Raw genomic sequence first — 27,203 nt, 5'->3', positions numbered from 1 at the left:
CTCTCTCCCTCTTTCTCTGCCCCTCCCCCACTGGCACTGTTTGTGTCTCTCTCAAAATAAATAAACTTAATCTTTTGGAAAATTTCAAACACATACAAATGTACAAAGGATAGTATTTATTTGTTTATTATTTATTTAATATTTTATTTTTAAGTATCTCTAGACCCAACATGGATTTGGAAGTCACAACTCTGATTTCAAGATTCCCCCAGCCAGGTGCCTTGAGAATAGTATTATTTATTTTTTTTAAAACCATATTGGAGTGGTCTGGCTGGCTGAGTTGGTGGAGCATGTGACTCTTGATCTAGGGTTGTGGGCTTGAGCCCTATGTTTGGTGTGGAAATTATTTAAAATACAATTAAAAAAAATAAATAATTTAAAAAACCTGTTGTAATAAGCAACGCTTGGTCAATCTTTTATCATTTGTACCTCTCTCACCTGATTATTTTGAAGGAAATTTCAGGCATTTCATGATTAAATACTGCAGTATGCATTTTTAAAAGATAAAAATCCTTGGGGCGCCTGGGTGGCTCAGTCGGTTAAGCTTCCGACTTTGGCTCAGGTCATGATCTCATGGTCCATGAGTTTGAGCCCCGCATCGGGCTCTGTGCTGACAGCTCAGAGCCTGGAGCCTGCTTCAGATTCTGTGTCTCCCTCTCTCTCTGACCCTCCCCCGTTCATGCTCTGTCTCTCTCTGTCTCAAAAATAAATAAAACATTAAAACAAAAAAACTGAAAAGATAAAAATCCTTAAATAAAAACACAGTATCATTAACACATCTAATACAACAATAACTCTTTGATATCATCAGAGTCAAGATTGAAATTTTACCAGTTACTTCATAATATTTTTTCCAGTTGCTTTGTTCAAATCAGGATCCCCCCAAATGCCCATATATTGTATTTGGTGGATATGTCTCTTTATCCGTATACATTGCATTTAGTTGTTATGATTTTTAAGTCTCTTTCAATCTTCAGGTTCTTCTTCCCTCATGCACTTAACTAAGTCATAGTTTTTCCACAACACTGTGAAATAGGTATGAATATTATCCCCATTTTACTGATGAGGAAACCGAACAGTTAAGTGATTTAAGTTCTCACAGTTATTGAGAACCAAAGCTGGGATTTGGATACACAAATCTTATTATCCACTCTGTTTCATATAATACTTAGATATTTAATAAATGCTTCCAAAACAGTATTGTGACATATTAGTCACCAGTATGATGAAATGTTTTGCTCAAGGTAGACTAACATTCATGCATTATGTAGCATGTGCTATTTTAGAAAAGGGTGGATCCTTATATTCTGGTTTCTTGCATGTTTTAGTGGCTATATATATATATATATATGTAATTTTTGTTTTTTAGTGAGCTCTACACCCAATGTGGGGCTCAAACCCACCACCTCAAGATCAAGAGTCACATGCTCTACTGCCTGAGCCCGCCAAGTGCCCCTCAGTGACTATATTTTTATTTGCTCCATATCACCCTCCTTAATGCAAAGTATACAAAGAATGAATGCAAGTGCTTCCTCTGTCTTAGGGTAAAATCAAAACAAACACAAGGTTATTTATCAGTTTCTTTTTCTTTTAATTTAAAAATTACATAAGCAAAAACCATACAAACGCTAATTATAGATATAGTAGAAAATGATGTAAACGAAATAATCTTCAAGCTCACATCTTTGGTGTATATCCACCTGAATGTGCACGTGGGCGTGTGCATACTCAAATATACGCATACACATAAGTATATGTTTTAAAGAGCAATTATATAACTGTATTATACAAACTTTCTAAACATGATTTTCTCACTGGATTATATTCAGATCTATGAAAATAATTTGTTCTTTAGGGGCGCCTGGGTGGCTCAGTCGGTTAAGCGTCCGACTTCTGCTCAGGTCATGATCTCGCGGTCCGTGAGTTTGAGCCCCGCGTCGGGCTCTGGGCTGATGGCTCAGAGCCTGGAGCCTGCTTCCGATTCTGTGTCTCCCTCTCTCTCTGCCCCTCTCTCGTTCATGCTCTGTCTCTCTCTGTCCCAAAAATAAATAAACGTTAAAAAAAATTAAAAAAATTGGTTCTTTAAAATAATACACACCTATTGCAAAATATCTAAATGGTAAAGAAGAAATAAAAAGAAAATCAACTCCTCGCTAATCCTGCCTTCCAGAGTTAAACGTAATTACTCTTTTAAAAGGTAAATAGTATTCTATTATACAGATGCACCATTATTTATTTAACAGTTACCCTATTATGGTTATTTAAGCAAATTTTCTCATTTTATACAGTTGCAAATAATGCTGCAGCAAATATCTTGTATATATCAAATAATTTCTTGAGCTTTTTTCTAAATTTCCAGGAAAAGAGTCTAATCCTTCCCTGGCTTTCCCATTTTTTAGTACTTCTACCTTTCTGCCCCTGCCCCCCAAATTCCACACACATAGAAAATGTTGTGGAATACATAGAAATGGTTGATAAATAAAACATAACAAAACATCCAAAATATAGCAAGAAGCATTTGGTGCCAAATTATCTGTGTGTGGGAGAATGAGTTAATGTTTCAAAGAGGGGGAAAATACAGCTTTAAATCTGGATAGTGGAAGGGTGGGGAGAAAGAAAAGGCTCAACTGGACTCCACTTCCTTTAAGTTTAAGGATTTTTTTTCTTTGTAAAATATATGCATTTGGTGAAAAATATATGTATGTGTGTTCACACACACACACACACACACACACACACACACACAAATATATGCAGAAAGGAATCCCAACCTTTCTGCTTTCTATTTACACAGAGGAAATGCCACTATTTTCTGTTTTATTTGAGTGTAGTTGACACACAATGTTAACATTAGTTTCAGGTGTACAACACAGTGATTGGACAAGTTTATCCATTGATCCATTGTAATGAACAATGCTATGTTCATTACAAGCGTACCTACCATCTGTCCTCATACATTGCTGTTTCGATAAGTTTAAGGACGGTTTTTAATTCTGACAGTTCAAAGCAATGAAACAGAAGTTAAGAGTTGGGTCTTGGGAGTGCCTGAGTGGGTCAGTTGGTTAGGCTTGATTTCCGCTCAGGTGATGATCTTATGGTTTGTGAGATCAAGTCCCATGTTGGGCTCTGTACTGGCAGCACGGAGCCTGCTAGGGATTCTCTCTCTCCCTCCCTCTCTACCCCTCCTCTGCTCACGCTCTAAGTAAAAAATAAACTTAAAAAAAAAAAAAGAGTCGGGTCTTTGGAATCACTTGGATTGTTAGTCTAAGTCTCACTTTGCTAGTTACTAATCATGTAAACTTAGACATCGTCAATATCGCTAAGTCATAGTTTTCTCATCTACAAAATAGGTATTGTAATAGTAGTACCTTGTGGGATTGTTAGAAGAATGAAACGTGACAACACATGCAGAGTGCTTAGCTCAGTGCCTGGCACATAGTAAATACAACGTAATTTTATATAGGTATAATTTAGATAAAGTCTGATACATTTAGCCAGACGATAAGACTTTATTATGTAAAGGCAAAATGATGTCATCAAGCTACAATCTTGAATATGCAGTCTTTTTCTGAGCAATTCAAATATTTCATGGAGGGGCGCCTGGGTGGCTCAGTCGGTTAAGCGGCCGACTTCGGCTCAGGTCGTGATCTCGCGGTCAGTGAGTTCAAGCCCCGCATCGGGCTCTGTGCTGACAGCTCGGAGCCTGGAGCCTGTTTGAGATTCTGTGTCTCCCTCTCTCTGACCCTCCCCCATTCATGCTCTGTCTCTCTCTGTCTCAAAAATAAATAAATGTTTAAAAAAAAAACAAACAAATATTTCATGGAAAATATTTTTTTGCATTCATATTGTTTTATATGATAGAAAGTAGGACAGTTTGAGAAAAGTGTAACAGGCCAGAGGATGAAACATGTAAGAATTCCCAGAGGAATAACGCGACTGGAAGAGGAAAGAAAAGCGGAGGTGGGCTCCCTGGTGGCATTTTCTGCCTCTGGGAGGCGGTTATTCTGGAAGGGGCAGAGAATACCATCCTATATTGTCTGACACTCAGGATAAGGTATAAGATCGTCAAGCGAGCTGAGCGATAATCCTATTTTGCCTCCTTTGTATACTGTACCGTTTAAAAAGCATTTTCACACACCCTATCTCCTGTGATCCTTGCAACAGCCTTAGTGGGTAGGCAGGGCTGGTATCAAGGTCCCCTCCCCTCTGACTAAGATTCCATAGAAAAGGGGCCTTGCACAAGTTTACGCAGAGTTTAGTCTAGAGTGTTCTCCGTAACATGCCCCTTTATCCCTTGACACCTTCACTCCTTCGGCAAGCATTTCCTGAACTCCAGGATGAGGTCAGGCTAACACGTTAAACCCGTCCCAACGCCATACGCTGCATGCACTAGCTCAGGGGACCGACAAGCCCACCGGAGACATGCCGGAGACAACGTCTCGGGTCCGCCGGGTACCGAACACGACAGCGTGCGCGCCTTAAAGCGCAGCTGACAGCGTCGGGCGCCTACGAGGGACCGTCCCGCTGGAGAGAGCAGGGGGCCGCCGTCCCGCGCCGGGGCCCGGCGGCCGGGCGGCCGGAGGTGAGCGAGCGGCGGCGCGGCCCCCGGGGCGGCGGGCCGCGCGCCGCTCTCCCCTGCGCGGCGCACCCCGGCGGCGCTGCCCGCGGCTCGGCGCCGCCCGCTCCTCCTTAACCCGCGCCGGGAGGCGGCGGCGGCGGCGGCCGGGCGGGCGGGGGAGGGGGAGGGGCGCGGAGCGCGGCGCGGAGGCCGGGGAGGAGCCGGGGCCTGCAGCGGAGCCGAGCCGAGCCCGAGCCCGAGCCGAGCCCTGACACTGTCCGTCCGCCTTCAGGCTCCCCGGGAGCCCGGACTGGCCGCAGCCCGAGAGGTGGCAGCGCCGGGGGCCTCACGCGCCGGAGGGAGCGGACCGGACGGGACGGGACTAGAGGAGGCGCTGCCGCCACAGTGGCCGGGGACCGGCGACGGGAGCCGCGGCCTCCCGGACCCTGCTGCCCAGGCCAGCTCAGGGAGAGCGGGGAGTAGGAAAACCCCACCCTCGGGGGCACCCCCGGAGCGGAGGCGGGAGCGGGGACGGGGAGCAGCCTCTCTCCCGGCCGGAGGGAAGACCCTCACCACTCGGGCGAGGCAAGGGAGAGACCCCTGGAGGGGAGACTCTCTCCTTCGTAGGGGCGAGGAAAACCCCCATCCTGGCCCGGGGATAGACCTCCAGAAGTAGAAAGGGGTGATCTTACTAAAGGAAGCAGACCGAGTGAGACCGCCCCAGCGTGCCTCCACCCCTCCAAACGCACACTCTCAGCAGTTCAGGACTTTTCGAGGCGAAGAGAAAAGGGGGAAATGCCTGTGGAGTAGGCGCCCTGCATCCTATCCAGTACTCACGGGGGAGAGGAGTCCTTGCATTCAGAAGCGGGGGACCCTCCAGGGACAGAAGAGGAGTCGGCTTTCAGCCTTTCAGGAGAGGGGAAGAACTGTCCCCTCAACTTCCTTGTACCTAGACAGTGGAACAGGGCAGAGCCCCTCCGCTCAGATCTCCAGCAGACACAAGGAGCCCTCCACTCCCGAAGGATCCACTTTGGGGGGGAGGGGGACTCCCCCAAGGGGGAGGAGACAACTCCTGGTTGGGAGAGGCTCCTCCCCTCCTCCCCAGGGGAACAGGCAGGGTGTGGGGGGTGTGCCACCTTCCCCAGGTAGGACCTCCTTCTCCCCCTCCCCCTCCCCCTCCTCCCTCCGCTCCTCACCTTCAGGGGACCCGGTTCCCCTCCCCAGCTTGGGATGCTCAGCCAAGTACCGGAAGAGCCACCGAGGATGACACGCTTCATCTGCCTTTGAAGAGGGGAGTCCCTCCAACCCCAAACTCCAGTACCAGGTGGTTCCCTCCCTTTGCTGGGGGAACCTTGGAGACAGGTTAGTGCTCTCTTTCACCTTCTCTGTCCTCTTTAGGTACTAGTGGGTGTAGGGGCTGAGCTGGTGGCTCGTGGGTTTCACTGCTGGGGAAGGTAGAGTAATAACTCCGAGAATCCTCAGGGCAATGTGTTCTGAGGAAGCTCTCGGATTCAAACTGACATCTTGCCGCCCAGGCTCTGGGAAATGGGCTTCTTTAGCGTTTGAGGACTAGACGGATGGGAGTCATTTGAGGTCCCTGGGGAAATGTACGTTTTCATGCTGACGGCAGAGGAAGATCAGCAAACACCTGCATTTTCACAACGCCATCCATACGGTGTAATAATGATGGACACATCCCAACCGGACTCCTATACCCTCCTCCGTTTGGGGGCTTTTTTCACCCCAGAGTGGGCCCGCCCCAAAGTCATCGTGGCATCCCAGAGCCTGAACCTGACTAGCCTCCATTGGCATTGCATTTTCTTACCTTGGAACCCTGCCTCAGCTTAATGTCCAGCAGAGTGTTTTCTCCCACCCCTGTGGTTACCGTCTCCTGGACAAGATGATCAGCCTGTCCCCACTCACCCTTCCTAGACACCAGGAGGCCTTCTCTTGTGACATTCCCATTCCTGGATGGAATAAAATCTTCTGGCAATAAACTCCAAAGGGAAAAGGGACAGCCCGCATGTCCCAAGGCAAGAAGAAAGGGTGTAGGGAAGTCTAACTCCTGGGTTGAAGTTCCTCCCTGGGGCTGGCCCCGTACCACTGCCCCTGTGCCCTCCGCAGCTCCTGCCCTACACTGACAGGTCCTCAGGAAAAGGTAGATCCCGGATAGGAAGAGAGGGGTGCTGCTGCCTAGCCTCCTTCCACTCTTCCATCCGAATCAGTTGACCACCAGGGAGATTTGACCTCTGATGAGTTTTCTTTCAGAAGAGCACCTAACAGCTTCATCTTGTCCCTTCCTGTTTCTTGTTCGGTTCCGTGTCTCTGGAAGCTTATATTGTTTTCTCTCACGAGACATGAGCAGGAATCATCAAAGCTCAGACTCTTCAGAAAAGGCAGGAGAACTGTGCCAGGAAATCCCAATAGCAGAACCGGAGGGGGGCGCTGCGATCAGCAGTATGTCTTTCAGCCCGGGGTCGCTAGCTTTCCTGTTGTGCCATTTGTATCTACCTCATCATCTGCAGGCACCTCACAGCCAAACCAAGTGGGAGGCTTCATCCTACGTGATTTTGGTGTTTTCTTCTTCTTTCTCTGTCTGAGCCGTGGGGGGCTGCCTGAGTCCCTAAATGCACGTACTTGGTCCTGGAAGCTACCGGCTAGTCGTGTATGAGGCAGGGTTACGATCCGGCTTTCTACGGCTGTGCTATAGAAGGGTGTGCACGTGTTTCTTAATTCAGGTGAATGTGGCTCCTCTGTGTTTCGAGTGGTTACGTGTGTGTGGAGACAGTTACGCATGTACTTTTCACACGAAACCTCCAATCACCCAGAATCCTATGTTTCTGGTAGGCCTCTAGAAGCAGGTGCTCCTGTGCAAGGACCTAGAGAAGGTGCTGGTCAGGATGCTCTGCTTGGAGAAAAGGCTCGGCCTGCCCTGGCCGGTGGGAACCCTCATGAATGGCTGCATGAAAGTCATCTCCTGCGGCAGGGCAGCTCAGGGTCAGCCTGGGGGCCACTTCTTCTAGAACTAGCAGGAGAGTTTAATTCCTTTTTTTTTTTTAATGTTTATTTATTTTTGACAGAGAGAGACAGAGCATGAGCGGGGGAGGGGCAGAGAGCGAGAGGGAGACACAGAATCGGAAGCAGGCTCCAGGCTCCGTGCTGTCAGCACAGAGCCCGATGCGGGGCTCGAACTCATGGACGGTGAACTCATGACCTGAGCCGAAGTCGGACGCTCAACCGACTGAGCCACCCAGGCGCCCCGAGTTTAATTTCTGATGTCTCTGGTCTCAAAAGCATGAGGATCCTTGGCTCTCAACTCTAGGACTCCCTCCCCCACCTCTTGAAAAGAGCCGACTGTGGTGTAATAGCAGCTTATTTCTTTACAAAGTGCTTTCCCAGACGCTGGAATGCAACCTGTCGAATGGCTCAGGGCAAACCACGTCCCAGAACTACCAGGTGTCCCACCACCGCACCGTGTAACGGCCCAGCCGGGACTGGGTTTCCCTAATTCTCCCTGCCTCTGTGGAATCCGTTAGAAGCAGATGGCTGTGGGCCTGGATTTAGCTACGATTCGGAAAGGGCTGTTTTCCAGATCGTGTCTTTTACGACGAGACCTGGTTCTTGCTGAAAAACAAGAGATGATACGCCCTCATTCCTTCATCTTCGGAGTTTACTTCGTCCTGGCCTCGGTCAGCACTGGGGTGACACGATCCCCCAAGGAAAAGTTTGGGGTTCTGACATCCCGAAAGCTACTGCAAGCTCAGCGCAGGTTTTGTAAACCGTGGCGGGCTTTGCTGCTTCCAGTCTTACCTCTCTGGTCTGTTTTCTAGTTTCTAATTTCTAATATTCTCTCCCCTCCTGCCCCATTAAAAAAAAAAAATAGCTATACTTACATAACACATGCTAAATACTTTGAAAATATCAACTCGAGGCTATCGTCACAACAACCCTATGTAGGTGCAGTTATCATCTCTATTTTATAGAAGAAGAAACTGCAACACAGAGAGGTTAAGTAACTTGCCTGCGCTGGCACAGCCAGTGGGTTGTGGAGCCAGGCTTGAAACCCAGGCGGCCTGGCTGGTAATTGGTAATGTGGTAAACTTAACCACTGCTCTGTTAGTTTTGGCATTCTGTACGTGGCAGGGAGTTATCGCTCCTTAATGCCTGACCTGGCACCATACAGGGAACAATTATTGGCCTTTCAGATAAAGCGGGAAGAAAACCGTGCCTCTTATTTGGGATCTTACATGTCTCATCCAGGATCAGTCTTCCGCTCCAACAGAGTGTCTTTCGGTTTTTCTCAGCCTTTCCCCCAGTACTGTAGTCTTCCTTAGAGGTCCTGTGGATCTGATGGAGCCTGCCCTCTGGCTGCCTTTCCCAGTTTCTATGGGTATTTCCTTTCAGTCTTCCAGCACGCAGAGAAGAATGTAGCCTGACTCAGGTTCTGCCCAAGCCCAGTGGCACGAGGCCCACCTGGAGAGAGAGGTCTGGGTAACTAGGTTGGTCGGACTGAGACATGGAAGTACCTCTTGTTTGCTTTTCTAATAATAGCCTTGAACATTAGCCTCGTGCCATTATTTTGGGGAGCATGGAATGCGTGGCAGCCACGAGCTCGTTAAGCTTCATTCACTTCCCTCCAGGGAGGAAGCTTTGGCAGTGTTTATGACTCCATCCCTTTTATTGAAGGGGGAAACCGAGGCATCAGGACTTCAGGGAGCAAGGGGTGGTTCGGGACATTTAGTGTTGGTGAGTCAGTGTCAAGGTGGGGAATAGAACCGAGGAACCTCAGTCTCTGAGATCCTATGCATTAGGCTGCCCTTCAAGAATGGGGAAGTGGCGAGGGCAAGGAAGTCAGATGGGTAAAGGGAGAATGGTGCGAAAAGATCAGAAGGACCTTTTGCTGCAAGCGTCTTGTAACTGGTAAGGTTAAGATATATTTTGAGCGCTGGGTGGTATCTGGAGGGCTGACCGGGAGGCTGCTGCCGAGAGGTTAAATTTAACCTCTCCTAACCTGCTTGCCGGGTTGTGGAGAGGGCAGGGCACAGAACAACTAGCAAAAGGCTGAGAGTGCTTCCCCTTCTGGAATTCACGGTGATCGGCATGTGCCACACGGGTTCTGTAAACCACTTGAAATTTAGTCTGTAGATTGTCCCTGTCCAACGTGGGGAGACTTTCAGATGAAGCATCCTGGAAGTCTTCTGTGTTCTTAAGATGAGGTTTCCTAGGGATCTTGAGCAAGAGATAATGGGGGATTCTTTACAGGCCTCCCCCCACCCCCAGCCTTTCTGGGGAGGATCCAGGGGAACTCTGGTCCTTGAGAACCTGCTGATTGTCATGTTACTGTTCAGCTGGGAAAACCCAGCTGTAGGACCGATTATTGCCCCAGGTGCCCTGCTTTATCCCAGATGTTACTGAGTTTTGACTTACTAATGTGCTAGGAGGTCTGACCCTTCCTGGAATGATTAGATGTCCCTATCAGTTCCCAAGTTTCCATGATTTTTTTTTTTTTAATGTTTATTTATTTATTTTGAGAGAGAGAGGGAGGGGGAGAGAGAGAGAGAATCCCAAGCAGGCTGTACACTGTCCATGCCAAGCTCCATGCGGGGCTCCATCTCATGAATCATGAGATCATGACCTGAGCTGAAATCAAGAGTTAGATGCTCAACCGGCTGAGCCGCCGAGGTTTCCATGATTTTAAGGCCAGATGGTAGCGGTGGGCTGAAAAGGAGGATGGTGGGGAGAGAAGCTGAGGGTGAAGGGGAAGCCCCTTCATGATGCTATTTATAAACATAGCCTTTTTTTTTTTTTCCTTCCTCCTGTCAACAGTTCTTGGGTTTCAACTGGGTCTCTTGGTGCTCAGTCCCCTGAGGCACTAAGGTGTTTCCCTCAGCGTTGTGGAGTGGGTGTGTCGCTGGTGAGGCCCACAGCACGGGGGACATGTGTGTACATGCAAAGATCGTGTGGGCGGGGACCTGGGGGGTGGGGTGGGGAAGAGGGACACGAGTGAGAACTCTGACCCTGAGGAGAAAGGGTGAATCTCAAGGGGAAAGGTCACCGGTCAAAGAGTGAGCTGACGGCCTGAAGGGTGTGTTGGGAGTCCGGAGAGAGGGTTCGGCGGTCGTATCTGGGGTTGAGCTTTTTTACCTGCAAAGTGTGTGGATTTGTGTGTGCCATGCTTGTGCATATTATCCGGGTGCGGATTTAGAGATCACATACGCGATGTGTTTCTGCCCAGGATTCTGAATGCTGAGGCGTGCCAGCCCCGGCTCCTCTCGACAGATGCCCTGGTGGGACTGTCAGCAGGGGCACGAGAAAGAAACAGCGGTGCAGGCACAAACCCGTCAGGCAGCAAGTGCTCCAGGGGCTTGCCGGCATGGGCCGTAGGGGAGCGCCAAATGGCTACCAAGCGCTTCCTGCCAGCCTTTCTAGACCCTGCAGTACAGGCAGCACCCTGCGTTCTTCACCTTCCCCCGCGGAGACGTCACTCTAGCTACACCTCTCCGCCAGCAGGAGCGCCCAGGCGGTGTGGGTGGCAGCAGGGTGTGCAAACATCAGGCGTGGGCGGTCTGGCAGCGCCAGGAGTTTGCACGGAGGTGCAGCGAGCGTGTGTGTGTGCCTGGCTGGGAAGGAAGGAGAGAGGAGGAGGGCGGGAGAAGGGGAGCCAGCTCTTGGCCCTGGAGTGGCTATTTTTAGCCGGGCTATCTGATTGTTACCGGTGTGCACGCAGCCGGGTGTCTCCCGGGCTCCTTGAAGCCCGGCGGGCTGAGAGGTGGGAGGTCCTTGCTGATGCCTTCTTCCTGGTGTTGGTTTGGTGTCTGTGGGCGGGAGCTCGCCAGGGGTAGCCTTAAAGGTGCGAGGGCAGCCCTACTCAGGATCTGTTGCCTCTGTGTGTGACTTTGTGCTCTGCTGGTGATGTACGTTGTGTAGCCGATTGCGATCTCTGGGGACGTGGGCCACCGTTTGCGTGTGTGTTTCGCGTCCAATCTGTCCTTTGCTGGTTGTCATATGCAATTTATGCTTGGGATATATCTCATGTGCCTCAGGTGCGCATGTGTGGGAATCAACAGGGTGCGTGCTCAAATAGAGCTGACACAAAACATCATTAGCAGTGTCGGTGTGTGCTTCGTTAGTGTGCATTTGTGTTTACTCAGACTGTTTTTCTTTACATGTTCACTTGTGCTATCTATCGGGGATGTTGTATGTAATCAAACAAGCGTCACATGATCGCAGAGTAGACTTTGGCTGATTTTACCTGGTATATGAAGTTTTTGTTTTTTGTTTTCTTAATTACATAGTTTAAAATGTTATGTTGCAGGGTTTCAAGTAAGGAGGATGGAGGGAATAGCTCAATTCCGTGGGTGGTTTGATATCTCTCTTAGTCCTGAAGGAAGGGAGGGAGTCCTATTGGCTTGTCCTACGTTAAGATGTAAGGTAAGTACCAATCTGTCATCCGATGGACGATTGGTGATACGTTGTTCGGGGGCTTTGGGAACACTTGGTTGAGGGCCTTCCCATGACAGTCTCCTGTGGGAATTATAGTGCGAAGAAACTCTACTTCCCTGAAAGCGCAAAGATTTGAATATTATTTGCCGCTAGTAAGCAGAGGTTACACTCCCCTATTCTATTTTCCTCTCCCCTTTGTTCTCTTCTGTGCAGAACCCAGAAGTACCATGGCTTCTGACCTAGAGAGTAGCCTCACCTCCATAGACTGGCTCCCCCAGCTGACCCTTCGAGCTACCATTGAGAAGCTTGGGAGTGCCTCCCAGGCCGGGCCTCCAGGTGGCGGCCGCAAGTGCCCGCCGGGCTCACCCACAGATCCTAATGCCACCCTGAGCAAAGACGAGGCAGCTGTCCACCAGGATGGCAAACCACGGTACAGCTATGCCACCCTCATCACCTATGCCATCAACTCCTCTCCTGCCAAGAAGATGACCCTCAGCGAGATTTACCGCTGGATCTGTGACAACTTCCCCTATTACAAGAACGCTGGCATCGGTTGGAAGGTGGGATGGCTTCTGTAGCCTGCGCTTATTTTCAGCCCTTGACAACCTTTTCCTCGACTTTTGTTTCTTCCTATAACCTGGTCCGGTTCGCTCTGACCTGTTTCAGAGATGTGCGAACTTAAAAATCTTATCATTTCCCATCCCCTACTCTTTTTCAGAGTTGAACAACTTTCATAAGGTATATCAGGGGAACTCCAAGGGATACCGAGCTACTGAGTGTAGTTATGAGGACGGCAGGATGCTTGTTGCTCGTCATACCCTCTTATCTTCTGAGTCCTCAAAAAGGAGATTCATTCATTTCACAAATGCTTATTGCCACGCTGCTATGTTCAAGTCACTGTGCAAGGCATGGCATTGCTCCTTCCTACCTAGAGGTAGGAGCCTCATCAGATTTCCAAAGCTTCATTGCACATAATCCTCATCTTTTGAAGAATCGTATGCCAATAATAATAATAATAATAATAATAATCATGTCCTTCACCAACACGTCATCCACCAAGCAAGTCCTAAGAGGATAAGTTGTTTGGCTGGAGCTAAAGGAGGAAGGAAACTCCTCTTCCAGGCAGAGAAGGAAGACTGATGTCCTCAGTCTTTTAGAAGCGCAACTCATCTGCCAATTGTTGAGTAGGACTGGGACTCTAACGCAGTTCTTTCGCTCTGCAAATCACCAGTTAATGTACAAACCAGATGATGAGCTGGAGACTATTAAAGGCGTTCAGGTTTTCCTTTATGGATATGCCCCCGCCACAGACCACAACCCCCAACCTCACCCAGCACACATAGGCAACGTGGCTTCTTTCCTCCAAATGTGAGCATTCCGTGGGCGGTTGAGAAAACAAAAGGTGGACCTGTGCCGTTGTTTTGCTCCTAATTTATGTTTTGTTTTTATTTACATAAACCATTTTCAAGTGTTATTCTTTGACCACGGATAGAATGAATTAAGAAACTGGACAGACGTGATTTCAAAAAGCATTTTTTTTTAATGTTTATTTATTTTTGAGAGAGACAGAGACCGCATGTGAGTGGGTTAGGGGCAGAGAGAGAGGGAGACACAGAATCCGAAGCAGGCTCCAGGCTCCGAGCTGTCTGTACAGAGCCCGACGCGGGGCTCAAACCCGCGAACTGGGAGATCATGACCTGAGCTGAAGTCGGACATTCAACCGACTGAGCCACACAGGCCCCCCTGGACAGATGTGATTTTGAGGCGTTTATAAACCTATTTTCAGTTGGGTGGAAAGATTGAAAAACTATATAATCAGATTATATACTTCTTTTATATACTGGAAGCACCTGGTGGTCAAGTTTGTAGCCATTACCTCCCATCAGTTTGACTTCTGCATTTTCGTGTCTCATTGCTCTTGCTGTCTAGTAGGTAAGTTCCTCCATCAGTAAAGAGGTGCTCAGTTTGCTTGGTACTTGAACTTTATTGTGTGTTATGTCCTTTGGTGTCCCTCTGTGTCCTATTGGAAAATTTTCTGCTTTACACAATGCTCAAAGCTAACTTGCTTCTCTGTTTCCCTAGAATTCAATTCGGCACAACCTTTCTCTCAACAAGTGTTTCCGGAAGGTGCCCAGACCTCGGGATGACCCTGGGAAGGTGAGACACTCCTGTAAGCATTGAAAGAAGGGGCAGGAAGGAGAGAGGAGTAGTTGACAGCCCAGAGTCCTGTGGCTGTTTTAATTATCCAGAAGAGGAAATCATGTTAATTAGAGAAGCAGCTTTATTTTTTCTCAAAAGAACAGCGTGGCTATCAAGCTTGTGGGCCTCCACTGGCACGAGTGACTAAGAAAGATGCTGAAAGGGGTGCCTGGGTGGCTCAGTCGGTTGAGCGTCCAACTTCGGCTCAGATCATGATCTCACGGTTCATGAGTTTGAGCCCCACGTCGGGCTCTGTGCGGACAGCTGGGAGCCTGGAGCCTGCTTCGGATTCTGTGTCTCCCTCTCTTTCTCTGCCCCTCCCCAGCTTGCGCTCTGTCTCTCCCTCTCTCAAAAATAAATAAACATTAACAAAAAAAAAAAAAAAATTAAAAAAAAAAGAAAGATGGTGAAATCTTATTTTTCAATAGACTTATTTATGGTAAAGTTGATTTTAATGCTGTCTTTTTTAATGTGTGGTACTCTTTCTAGATGTAAAAGGTGGACTTCAGAACCTTTGTAGGAACTTTTCTGTACCAAAATCCCATGACTTCTATCTTTAAAGGGGAAAAGAAGGGGAAAAGAGATAGACCAGTTTCTTCATTGGATCGATGTGGACACTAGAGTTCAGGAGAGCCTTGCCTCAGATCACCCAGAAGGGAAGGGTTGTGTCTGGACATTTCCAGCTCTTTGAACTAGATACCAATGTTTTGGCCCTCCAGAACAATCCAGGCCTATGTTTGGACCACTGGGCATACCTCTGACATACTCGTTGGGCTTTTAGGACATATTTACTCCTCAAAAATAGCCAGTTCCCTCAGGATTCTGTGTGATTCTTCAGCACAGAGCCCGACGCGGAGCTCGAACTCACGAACTGCGAGATTGTGACCTGAGCTGAAGTCGGACGCTCAACCGACTGAGCCACCCAGGTGCCCCTCCTTTTTCTTTTCTTTTTTTTTCAAGTTTATTTAATTATTTTGAGACAGAGCGTGAGAGGGAGAGAGAGAATCCCAAGCAGGCTCCACACTGTGAGCGCAGAGCCCAATGCAGGGCTTGAACTCAAAACCCTGAGATCATGACCTGAGGCGAAACCAAGAGTCAGACGCTTAACTGACTGAGCCACCCAGATACCCCTCTCCAGTTATTTTTCTTAATATGACTAATTGTTGGTGAAAATTCTCCCAAGTATCTACTTTACCAAAGGTGGGAATTTCCGTGTGTAATGATTTTGTTTTCTGTGGGGATGGGTTCTCCTTCCAGGGCTCTTACTGGACGATCGACACCTGCCCTGACATCTCCCGGAAGAGAAGACACCCTCCAGATGATGATGTAAGTCCCCACCTCGTGGGGAGGGGCTGCTTCTGCTCCACCTGCTCCTTCCGCATCCTTTCCTGTATCTTCAGTCCTTTTCTATGTTTGGGGCAAAGGAGGAATGCCTGCAGAGGTGAAACCATGGGTCTTGGGAGGATGTTTAGTTTCTACGTATAGATTTTGTTCTTTCACAATCCTTAGCTATCTCAAGACTCGCCAGAACAGGAGGCAAGCAAGAGCCCACGGGGAGGCATTCCAGGGAGTGGAGAAGCCTCACTGCCTTCCGAGGGGAATCCTCAGATGTCACTTCAGAGCCCCACATCTATCACCAGCTACAGCCAGGTAAGAAGTAGAGGCGTCAGGTGCATAGGGATGGGTGGATGGGGGTGGGGGACAGTTGAATGGTTTCATATATCTGCCAGCTCAAAACTATGTATTGGGTATTTGTGATGCAGTAGGAGATAAATTGGGAAGGAAGGGGAAAGCACAAGAGGGAAGCTGAGAGGTAGACGTAACAGAACTTGGAGAATGATCAGGGGGAATAAAGTGGTAAGAAGAGAAGAAGGGGAGCCAGAAGGTTAGGAGAAGGGAAGATGGATGGAACATAAGAAAAGGGTTAGAGGTAATCGTGGTAGGAATAAATGAGACAGAAGGAGAAAGTGATGTTCATTCACTGAAAAGTCAGGAGAGGATGACGACAAGCCAGAGAGCTTGGTGACCATTCAAGGGCTGTTTTGGTCCTTATTTAGGACATGCATCAAGTCTTTCTTACTCCTTTTTGCAGGGCACAGGATCTGTGGATGGCGGAGCAGTGGCAGCCGGGGCTCCAGGCCGAGAAAGTGCTGAGGGTCCCCCTCCCCTGTATAATACCAACCATGACTTCAAGTTCTCCTACTCAGAGATCAATTTTCAGGATCTAAGTTGGTCCTTTCGCAACCTCTACAAATCCATGCTGGAGAAATCTTCCTCCTCTCAGCATGGTGAGTCTGCACTTGGGATGAGAGCATGAACGTCTTCTGCTTATACTTGTACTTCTGAATGGGTGGTGACGTTCTCTTCTCTCCCATCTGTCTTATTTTTTTTTAATGTTTCTTTATTTTTGAGAAAGAGACAGAACATGAGTGGGGGAGGGGCAGAGGGAGAGGGAGACGCAGAATCCGAACCACGCTCCGGGCTCTGAGCTGTCAGCACAGCTGACACTGTTTATGCGGGGCTTGAACCCACGGACTGTGAGATCATGACCTGAGCTAAAATTGGACGTTTAACTGACTGACCTACCCAGGCACCCCTTTTTAGTTTTTTTTTTTTTTTTTTTTTAATTTTTTTTTTTTTCGACGTTTTTAATTTATTTTTGGGACAGAGAGAGACAGAGCATGATCGGGGGAGGGGCAGAGAGAGAGGGAGACACAGAATCGGAAACAGGCTCCAGGCTCCGAGCCATCAGCCCAGAGCCTGACGCGGGGCTCGAACTCACGGACCGCGAGATCGTGACCTGGCTGAAGTCGGACGCTTAACCGACTGCGCCACCCAGGCGCCCCCCCTTTTTAGTTTTTTAAAAAATGTTTATTTTTGAGAGAGAGAGAGCATGCAAGTTGGGAAGGAGCAGAGAGACAGGGAGACAGAAGATCTGAAGCGGGCTCTGTGCTGACAGCAGAGAGCCCCGGGTGGGGCTTGAACTCACCTGAGCTGAAGTCTGATGCTTAACCAACTGAGGCACCCTGGTGTCCCTTTTTCAACTTTTTAATGTCTATTTATTTATTCTGAGAGAGAGAGAGAGAGAGAGCGCGCAAGCACGAGAAGCAGGAGGGACAGAGAGAGAGGGAAAAAGAGAATCTCAAGCAGGCTCTGTGCTGGCAGCACAGAGCCCCACATGGGGCTCAATTTCACGAACTGGGAGATCGTGACCTGAGCCGAAATGAAGAGTTGGACGCTTAATCCGCTGGGCCACCCAGTCGCCCTGGCCTTTTATCTTATTTTTAATACAAGGGGAGGGTGGTCACTGGTCAGGGGAAGCATCTCATAAAATAAAATTATTTGGAGCCCAGCTCTTCTGGCTTAGTTCTGAAGGACAGCCGTTTCAAGAGGCAGGCTAGGTTATTAGCTTCAGAAAGTGAGTTGGAGGGATTCCCCTTTCCAGACGAAGGGCAGTGCAGTGACTTTATGGCTGAACGCAGGTCATTTAGAGGATGGCCACGAGGGGGCAGCAGTGGTATCCTTACCCTCAGAACTCGTTATATTGTGAGACAATTTTTTAGCATTTTTATATTTATGTTGATTTTTAGTAGGAAAAATTTCAAACATCTGCAAAACTAGAGAAAACTGTATAATAAACCCTTACGTTTCCAACTTTAGCACAGACCAGTTTTAACAGCTACCAATGTATGTTTTTAGTTAATTAATTTATTAAAGCATTTTTTTTTAAAGTTTCTTTATTCATTTGAGAGAGAGAGGGGGCACAAGCAGGGGAGGGGCAGAGAGGACAGACAGCATCTGAAGCAGGCTCTGTGCCATCAGCGCAGAACTGTGAGTTCACAGCTGAGATCAAGAGTTGAATGCTTAACCAGCTGAGCCACCCAGGCACCCCTGTTTATTTTTGAGAGCGAGAGAGTGCGCGTGTGTGAGCAAGAGAGAGGCAGAGAGAGAGGGAGGGAGAGAATCCCAAACAGGCTCCATGCTGTCAGCAAGGCTCAAAACCACAAACCATGAGATCATGACCTGAGCCGAAACTAAGAGTCAGACTCTTCACTGACTGAGCACCTAGGCGCCCCTAACAGCTACCAGTATTTTGTTCAGCTTGTTTCATTTACCACCCAGCTTTTTTTTTTTTAATTGGAGTAATTTAATGAACTTCTCAGACATATCATCCCGCCTATAGATACGATATCAGTATGCATCCTTAATGATGAAGACTTGGTTATTGGGGGAGGGGCAGGAGAGAGGGAGACACAGAATCGGAAGCAGGCTCCAGGCTCTGAGCTGTCAGCACAGAGCCCGACGCGGGGCTTGAACTCACGAACCATGGGATCGTGGCCTGAGCCGAAGTCGGACGCTCAACCTACTGAGCCACCCAGGTGGCCCACTGTTAACACAATTAATAATACTTCCTTAATATCAGTCCATACTCAATTTTCCCACATTACCACAGGAGAGTAATGTAAAGTTTTTACTGGAAGGCTCCTTGAGAGATCATCTGGTCCAGCCCTCTGTGATTCCTGTATGTTTCTGTTTTTTAAAGAAATTAGAGGTGGGGGCCAAGGCTTCAGCTCCAAGATTCTATCCCCCCTTTACCCGAGGGATGAGTCCAAGGCAGATGATTGGTTGATCAGAAGTGGGGAGCAGGGAGGGGCTCTCTGAAATAAAGCGAACAGTGAGATTGAGTAAGGACTACAGTGTTCACTCAAGTTTAATTGTGGCTGAAAACCCTTAGCCTCAGTGTCTACTTCTTTCCTGCCCAGTGTGTGTGAGAAGTTAATCCAGCCTTACTCGACGCCTCACCCAACCCCATTTGTTGATAGTGAACCTGAGATGGTGGTAACAGCAGAAGAGTGTAGACATAGTAAGGAAGAGGAGAGAATAGATGCCCAGTGGCTTTATATTTATTTATTAAAAAAAATTTTTTTTAATGTTTGTTTATGCGAGTGGGGAGAGGCAGAGAGAGAAGGAGACACAGAATCGGAAGCAGGCTTCAGGCTTGGAGCTGTCAGCACAGAGCCCGACGTAGGGCCTGACCTCATGAACTGTGAGATCGTGACCTGAGCTGAAGTCAGACACTCAACCGACTGAGCCACCGCACCCCAATGGCTTTATTTATGATTTACTATTTTTGGTTAATGCTTATTTATTTTGAGAGAGAGAGAGAGTGGGGCAAGGGCAGAGAGAGAGAGAGGGAGAGAGAGAATCCCAAGCCGGCTCTGCACTGTTAGCGAAGAGCCCGATGCAGGGCCTGAACCCGCGAACCGTGAGATCATGACCTGAGCCAGGATCAGGCGTCAGGCGCTTAACCGACTGAGCCACACAGGTGCCCTATAATTTACTTTTTTTTTTTTTTTTAAATGTTTATTTTTGAGACAGAGACAGAGCATGAACGGGGGAGGGTCAGAGAGAGGGAGACACAGAATCCGAAACAGGCTCCAGACTCTGAGCTGTCAGCACAGAGCCCGAGGTGGGGCTGGAACTCACGGACGGAGAGATCATGACCTGAGCTGAAGTCGGACGCTCAACCGACTGAGCCACCCAGGCGCCCCTATAATTTACTTTTTAAACTCCACCTGATTTCTGACTTCTTTTGAGACCATGGTTCCGGGCCTCCTGCCAGGTCTCCGAAGAATAGCGCAAAGAGGCACATGCTGATCTTTTTGCTGAAATTTCAGCAGTTGCCACGCTGTCGAGGCCCTCCCTCTGTCTGTGAAACCTGCAGAGGTGGGGGAGCGGTGGGAGGCAGACGGAGCCCAGGGGACCCTTGCTGTCCCAGAACGCCCTTACCCTTTGAAGCCTGGGGTTTCTGGCCTCCCACCTCCAGCCCGTGGAAATCCCTCTTGGCCGAAAAATGCGTTGCCCCATTGGCTCTCCTGCTTGCTCCCGCCCCGCAGGCTTTTCGTCTCTCCTGGGGGACATGCCGCCCTCCAACAACTACTACATGTACCAGCAGCAGCCGCCGCCACCTCAGCAGCAGCAGCAGCCGCCGCCACAGCCGCCACCCCAACAGTCCCAGCCGCAGCAGCAGCAGCAGGCAACGGCCCAGGGCCCCTCGACTGTCGGGGGCGCGCCCCCGCTGCACACCCCGAGCCCGGATGCTTGTACCCCCCCAGGGGGGAAGCAAGCTGGGGCTGAGGGCTACGGGCCTCCCTCCGTGATGGCCATGCACCCACCCCCACTGCAGCACGGAGGCTACCGCCCGCACCAGCACCACCCGCACGCCCATCCTGCCCAGCCACCGCCTCCGCCGCCACAGCAGGCACCAGGCCAGGCTCCTGTCAATAGTACTGGCTTCGGTGAGTAAGGCCGTGCCGGGAGGCCCCGCGGAGGGCCGACTGACCCTCCTCTCCCCCCGGTTCGGACTGTCGCCTGGAGATGCGGTCGGTTCGGAAGTTACGGTTCGCTCCTCTGAGTGAGCCGAAGTTGCCACCTGGGGCTCTGTCTTCTGGAATTCTCGGACCAGCCTCGATTGCTGGACGTAGTCTCCGGCCTGCCCTCGAGGCTGCCCATCCCTAGAGCGCCGGTAGCTCTACCAGTCCTCAGTCTCCAGGGAGGGAGATTGCGAGATGGTGTTTGTGATGTGATTGAGGACCTGGCATGCGGGCGGCCCACCGTCGGCTGGCTGCCGGCTTACCCTTCCCTCCGTTTCTTACCCACTTGCCTGTTCTCTCTCCAGCCTTTCCTCCTGACTGGTGCTGCAATATCGACTCCTTAAAGGAAAGCTTTAAGATGGTGAATCGGCTCAACTGGTCCAGCGTTGAACAGTCACAACTCTCAGGTTAGTGGTGAAAAGGTGGTGACCGGAGGGCAGGGGAAGACAGTGTTAGCAGAAAACCCAGTAGGAACCAGAACCAGAAGGGGAAGTTTGAGGGTGAAGAACTCCACTGCTTCCCCTCCATATTTCACAGGGTGGACGATGCCGATGTTCTTTTCAAAGTAATTTTAATTAATTTTGCCTTAACGCACTCAAAGTATGGCGGTGTTTTTATCCTAGCCACTTCTGTCCCCGGAGAGGGAAGGCTGTCAGGAATTCAGAAACCTGGACCACCATTTTGCAGTTTTTTTGTTTGTTTGTTTATTTTACATTTATTTATTTTTGAGACACAGAGTGAGTCACAAGCACAAGTGAGACACAGAGCACAAGTGGGGGAGGGGCAGAGAGAGAAGGAGACACAGAATCTGAAGCAGGCTCCAGGCTCCGAGCAAGCGTCCAGCACAGAGCCCGATGTGGGGCTCGAACCCACGAACCGTGAGATCATGATCTGAGCCGACGGCGGTCACTTAACCGACTGAGCCACCCAGGCGCCCCGCCATTTTGTAGTTTTATCACCGCTTACTACCGGTGTGACTACGGCTAATTCACTCACTCACTTGGAAATTTTCTTTTCTTTACCAGTACGATGGAAGTTATAAGAAGAATTTAGTAAGGAACAACTAGAAGAAGAGTTTGAAAACGTAGAGCCCCAAGAGATGTCAATTACTGCTGGCAATGAGTATAGTCAGTGGTGTTGACTTATGATGTGGCTGGAACAGTGACGGGGGTAGATCCGGTAGGGGCTTGGGGACCTCTGCAGAGGGTAGCAAGAGGTAGAAGTTCTTGCTTCTCTGTTTGCAGAACTGATGGAGTGTCTGCGACAGGCAGAGCAGAAGAACTGGAGCCTCGACCAGCATCACATTGCCAATCTGTGTGACTCGCTCAACCACTTCCTTACTCAGACTGGTCACGTGCCCCCCCAGGGGGGCTCCCACCGGCCACCAGCCCCTGCCCGTATCGCTGACTCCTGTGCCCTTACCAGCGGCAAGCAAGAGCCAGCCATGAACCCAGGTAGTGAACAAAGCAAGTTGCCAAGGGGGTGGAGCTTGTAATGAGAAGTGGGGGGAGGCAGAGGGCAGAGGGGAATTGAGAAAAACCGTCTGATGGGCGGTGACCCACACTGGGCGGTGGGACTAGTTTGGCTGCTATGCTGACTGACTGAACAGCTCTCGTGTCAGTAAAGTCCTATACGGAAAACCTGTGTGATTCCTTCGTACACCTTAATTTGGGAGACTAGAATTACTTAAGGAAAGGGAAGGGAAAGGGGCCATTCCAAATTTGTGTGTCAGCAACCCCTACCCAAATCATATCAGGTGGAGTTGAGATTCGCTAGTTACGTGAGCTTCAAACCAGTGAAATGAGGGATTCAATGATCACGTTTCTATATTGGGTCATGCTTCTAATAGCTATGATATTTCACAGTTTTAGGGACAATTGGGGTGCCTTTTCACACGGAGTGGGGAAGACTGATAGCTCCTGCAGAAAGCCTTTACGCCTGCTGGAGCTACAGAACAGAGTAGGGAAGGGAGAAGACATTCAGAGGAGGAAGCATTACTCCCTTTCCTTTCTCTATTGGGCCCTCCTTCATTGAGTATAGTGAAGCATATTCAAGTAACTCAAATAATTCTTGTCTTGCTTTGGCAGTGAACTCTTATGTGCACCCACAAGCCCCCCACCTCTACCCTGGCCCGTCACCAATGTACCCGATCCCCACCCAGGACTCAGCAGGATACAATCGCCCAGGTAAGAGCCAGGAAGCTTTTTTCTCCAACAACCCAACGCTGTCTACCTTGACGAGTCGTCTTGTTTTCCTCTGGCACTGAGCCTGCCTTCTCTTTCCTTTTTACCTGCCCCTGCTGGGAGTGGGTGAGCCTTCATGATTTCCAAGGCCAGAGGGCAGGCCCCTTGCTAGGGAGGTACAGGTCCTGGAAGCCTAAGGAAGACTGACTGACTTTATTTATTTATTTCTTAAAGTCTTTTTAAAAATGCTTATTTATTTTTGAGAGAGAGAGACTGAGTGTGAGTGGGGAGAGAGGGAGACACAGAATCCAAAGCAGGCTCCAGGCTCCGAGCTGTCAGCATAGAGCCCGACGCGGGGCTTGAACTCATGAACCATGGGATCGTGACCTGAGCCGAAGTCGGACGCCCAACCGACTGAGCCACCCAGGTGCCTCAAGACTGATTTGCTTTAAACGTAACTTGTGCCTGCAATAACAAAAGGAAGTAAAAGCATCCATATAAACAAAAGATGGAGAACATTTATGTCTAGCTTTGGAATCTAGATGGGAGATATGCTCAGGCAGTTAAAATGAACATGTTATACAGATGTACCTGCTTTGTGCCCATGTCTGCATTCCTGTCACCCGGCTTCTAGTATCAGGGGCCTGGGACTGAACTATCTCTGTTGTGGGTGGGGGCGGGGTGGGGGGGGGGAGTTGAAGGAAGATCATAACTTGCCATAAATAGTATAAAATTAACTGGTTGTTCACTTTAAATCACTATTATTTTCCCGCCTAACCCCAAGTGTTTTCAGTGTTTCGGGTGACGTCTGACACTTTCTTCATGTGTTCCTTATCCGTGTAGTACATATACAAATTTCTGTTCTGTGATTTCATATAACAGTACATTCTGTGCATTTTTTTTTCATTGCTACGTGGTCTTCATAAGTATAATTCTTAGTGCCTGCCTACTATGACATTGCCATGCAACCCTGTTTACTCTGGTTTATTTCCTGAGACCCAGCCGGAGTGGTGGCTAAGCAACGAAAATAACTCTGGGCTGATAAGGACAATAGTTTCTCCAGCCCTTCGTGGAATTATTTGGGGCGGAGCACTGCCTGTCTAGGTTGCGAGAATAGCTTCCCGTCCGCTCTCCTTTTAATTTCTTCCTGTCTTTCCGACAGCACACCATATGGTCCCTCGGCCACCGGTTCCACCTCCTGGTGCCAATGAGGAGATCCCTGATGACTTCGACTGGGACTTGATCACTTAGGGCATCACGGAGTGTGGCCACGAGCCCAAGGCTGGGTGGTGAAGTCTGGCAGTGGGGCAAGAGCAGTCCCAGCCCATCCCTTCCTCCTTGCCTGTATATAGTTATATATTCTCTTTTTTTCTTGCTCTGTCAGAGAAGCCACCGCAAGATGCTGCCGAAGATAACCCCCCCCTTTCCTGCCTCCTTCTTCCTCTTTCTTCTTGTTTTTTTCCCCTAATTCTTTTATTATTATTCTTATTATGGTATTATTATTATTATTATTGTTATTATTATTATTGGTTATATGCTGTTCCCAGTCTCCTGTCCCTACTCCACGGACCATGTCCACCCCTTGCTAATTTAAAATCATCTGGCTGGAAGGGGAGTCCCCGATGGCTGCAGAGAAGGGTTTCCAACTTTGATTTACCTTTGTCTTTGAGAAACTCGATGCTAATCCCACCTTTTGGCCCTAAATCGTTTTCTGTTCCTGTCAGTTCAGTCCAGTCCTAGAGAAGCCACCTTATCGAGTAAAAGGGATCTGAAACACTGCTTGGCAGCCGCGAATTTGCAGGTTTTACTCAATGGTGCTAATTTTGTCCTCCGAGCTCTTCCTTGTCCCTTTATATCTCCAATCCTTCCTTCTGCCGAGCCTCACTCCCCATCAAGGGCAAGAGCGATGGAGGGTGACGATAAAATCCTAGTGGAATAAGAGGTCTGGGGTGGGTCGAGTCAAGTACTGTAGAGGGGCGATAGAATATAAAACAGTCAGAAATTGGGTATATGCTACTAGAAACTTCCATTGGCTCATTCCTAGCCCTCTGTCTATTGGGGATAGATTTGGTCTTGGCCGGAACTCTGCTTCTATGATAGGGACGAGGACAACCATTCAGTCTAGGTTGGGCTTTTAGGAGATGGCTTCAGTTCAACCCTTCTGAGTTTTCAAACATAATTTCCTCTGGAAATCCACTGTGGCTCTTATTTGCATTTACAAATGATCCTTCAATCCCTTTTGCCCATTCGGCAAATTTTATTTTGTCCTCCTCCAGCTGTTTGCTCAGTTCCTTCCCTTTTATTTTCTTCCCCCATTTTCTGGAACTCTCAAGAAAGAAAAGTGAGCCATTCTCGCCCTCTTAGTCTCATCCTATGCTAGGACAACATGGGAATCTCTTTCCCGCTGATCATAGCAGAACCGAACCTTTAGTGGTAGTGGTGGGAGGGTGGGGGAAGGAAATAGGAGTCAGCATACACATGGGTAGGGAACATTGCAGTTATTTAACTATGTGGGCAAATAACTTCTCTCCGAATCCAGATCTCTGGGGCTGAAGCTTTTGCGATTAGGCTTTTGAGGGCTGAAGGAGATAGGTTGTGGGGAGTACGTAATCTAGAGGGGAGAGTTTATGAGGATCAAAGGAGACTCCCAGAATAAGGTACGGGGACAACTTCTCTCCAACGAGGAGCGGCCATGAGTTACTGTTGCAAAGTACTTAGTGTGTACTTAATGTTAATTGTTGAATATTAGTTATGAGAGGGAAAAACAATTTTACTTCTGTTTTCATTTCCCTGAATGTTCGCTTTCTGGAAGCTACAGGACAAAATGTAAGGAATGGACAAAGCCACTCTCTCTGTGATTTCTGCTTTTCGTTCACATTCTTTTATTTACCGATGATTTCCAGGAGATCTAGCTTTCCGCTCCTCGGCTTTTCCCCCTCACCCACCCCTCCCTCTCTTTGTAAGGGGGTTATACACGAGAGCTTGTTGAAGAAGGCTGAAGCAAAGGGGCAAGAAAGGGCGGTTAACTAAAGAGCACTTTATTTCTGTGAAGTTCTTTGTAAGAAATGGGGGTATGAGTGGCTTGAATCCCCTGTTGTGTTGGAGGGCAGTCAGTGGGGTTGAAGTATGACATAATATTTCCCATTGGGGAAAGGAGAATTTCTCTTAGAGGGTGGCAAAATGCCTTTGCCCCGTGTTCCTATTCTAGGCATCTGTTCCTTATTCCTTCCAGTCAAGGTGCCTCCTACATACACCCTGCCATCTGTTCTCCCCAAGATTCCCCCTTTACAAGTGATGAGTGATGATCACTTCTCTTTTCTAAGCCCCTTTTCTACTCAGATCCACACAGGATCTGCGAGGGTAGACTAAATTGTACATGTAAATGTTCCTTGTTTATAATTCATCTGTGTCTTCTGAAAACTAGTCTCATTAAGGCTCTGGCGGGCAGCTGGAGTAACTGAAATTTGGGACTAGGGCTGAAGATCGGCTCTCAGACCTCCTGAGATTTTTAGCTCCCTTCTATTAAACTCAGCCTTGCTAAATGGCACAGGACAAAGCTGACCCTCTTTGGGCCTCAGTTTCCCCTCCCCTCCATGAAATGGAAAGAATACTACTTTTTTTTGGAGAGTCCGGCATTGCTGGGCTCGAAGTATAGTTGTTGTTGTATTGGGTGATGTGTGCAAAACCGCAGGAGCTCACTGCCTACAAGAGGAAATAGGGGAGAAATTTGGAGGAGAGGGACAGAAGGAGCAGTTGCTTGATATAGGTCCACCCATCCTTGCTTTCCTCTCTTCAACCCCCATGTTTCTGGTTTGGTGAGTCCTTCATACCACCCATAATGCTTTGCATTGGTGCAGGCTGGCAAGGGGGTGTTTGGTCTCACAAGTTGTTGTTGTTTTTTGCATGCTTTCTTAATAAAAAAAAAAAAAAAAAAAAAAAGGAAGACGAATGTTGACGCTTTTATCTTACTGGTGCCGGTCTCAAATGTCTTTTGGCCAGGGTAGGAAGGGAGAAAAGCAAAAACATTTGTTTTCAGCTGGCCATGTAGCCCTCCCCGCCCTCCCACCACTGGGTTTGATTGGTTGATTTTGAAATTTTTTGGTAAGATTCAGGGGAAAGAAGAATCAAAAAACATGCTTTTATTTTTTTTTTTTATTATTACTTTTTTTAATGTTTTTTAAATTTATTTTTGAGACAGAGAGAGAGCACGAGCAGGGGAGGGGCAGAGAGAGAGGGAGACACAGAATCGGAAGCAGGCTCCAGGCTCTGAGCTGTCAGCACAGAGCCTGACGCGGGGCTCAAACTCCCGGACCGTGAGATTGTGACCTGAGCCGAAGTCAGTCACTTAACCGACCGAGCCACCCAGGCGCCCCACAAAAAACATGCTTTTAATACTGCTTTTTAAAAATGCTATTAAATATAGTAAAATCTTGTTGGGAGAGGCAG

The 27,203-nt window shown here is 48.6% G+C and overlaps 1 protein-coding gene across 1 annotated transcript; it reads left to right on the top strand.

Annotated features, from left to right (window-relative positions):
* The first annotated feature begins 4,780 nt into the window (after window positions 1-4,780).
* On the top strand, window positions 4,781-26,684 carry FOXJ2 (forkhead box J2). The gene is made up of 11 exons (XM_042991715.1): window positions 4,781-5,920; window positions 12,215-12,561; window positions 14,084-14,158; window positions 15,458-15,526; window positions 15,710-15,850; window positions 16,293-16,488; window positions 20,098-20,499; window positions 20,880-20,981; window positions 21,819-22,028; window positions 22,662-22,760; window positions 23,920-26,684. The coding sequence occupies exons 2-11, from the start codon at window positions 12,229-12,231 to the stop codon at window positions 24,006-24,008; spliced, it is 1,716 nt and encodes a 571-aa protein (XP_042847649.1). The 5' UTR covers window positions 4,781-5,920; window positions 12,215-12,228; the 3' UTR covers window positions 24,009-26,684.
* Window positions 26,685-27,203: the final 519 nt, after the last annotated feature.

The sequence above is a fragment of the Panthera tigris genome, chromosome B4 (assembly GCF_018350195.1).
Source record: "Panthera tigris isolate Pti1 chromosome B4, P.tigris_Pti1_mat1.1, whole genome shotgun sequence".
Taxonomy (NCBI): Eukaryota; Metazoa; Chordata; class Mammalia; order Carnivora; family Felidae; genus Panthera; species Panthera tigris.
Note: the sequence above shows the minus strand (reverse complement) of the source record. Positions and strands in the feature narration are given on the sequence as shown.

Excerpts from the sequence above, each read along its gene's own strand:
- FOXJ2 (XM_042991715.1), top strand. The coding sequence starts at position 12,229 with ATGGCTTCTGACCTAGAGAGTAGCCTCACCTCCATAGACTGGCTCCCC. Across the intron at positions 12,562-14,083 it reads ACGCTGGCATCGGTTGGAAG|AATTCAATTCGGCACAACCT; the intron begins GTGGGATGGCTT and ends CTGTTTCCCTAG. Across the intron at positions 20,500-20,879 it reads TGTCAATAGTACTGGCTTCG|CCTTTCCTCCTGACTGGTGC; the intron begins GTGAGTAAGGCC and ends TTCTCTCTCCAG.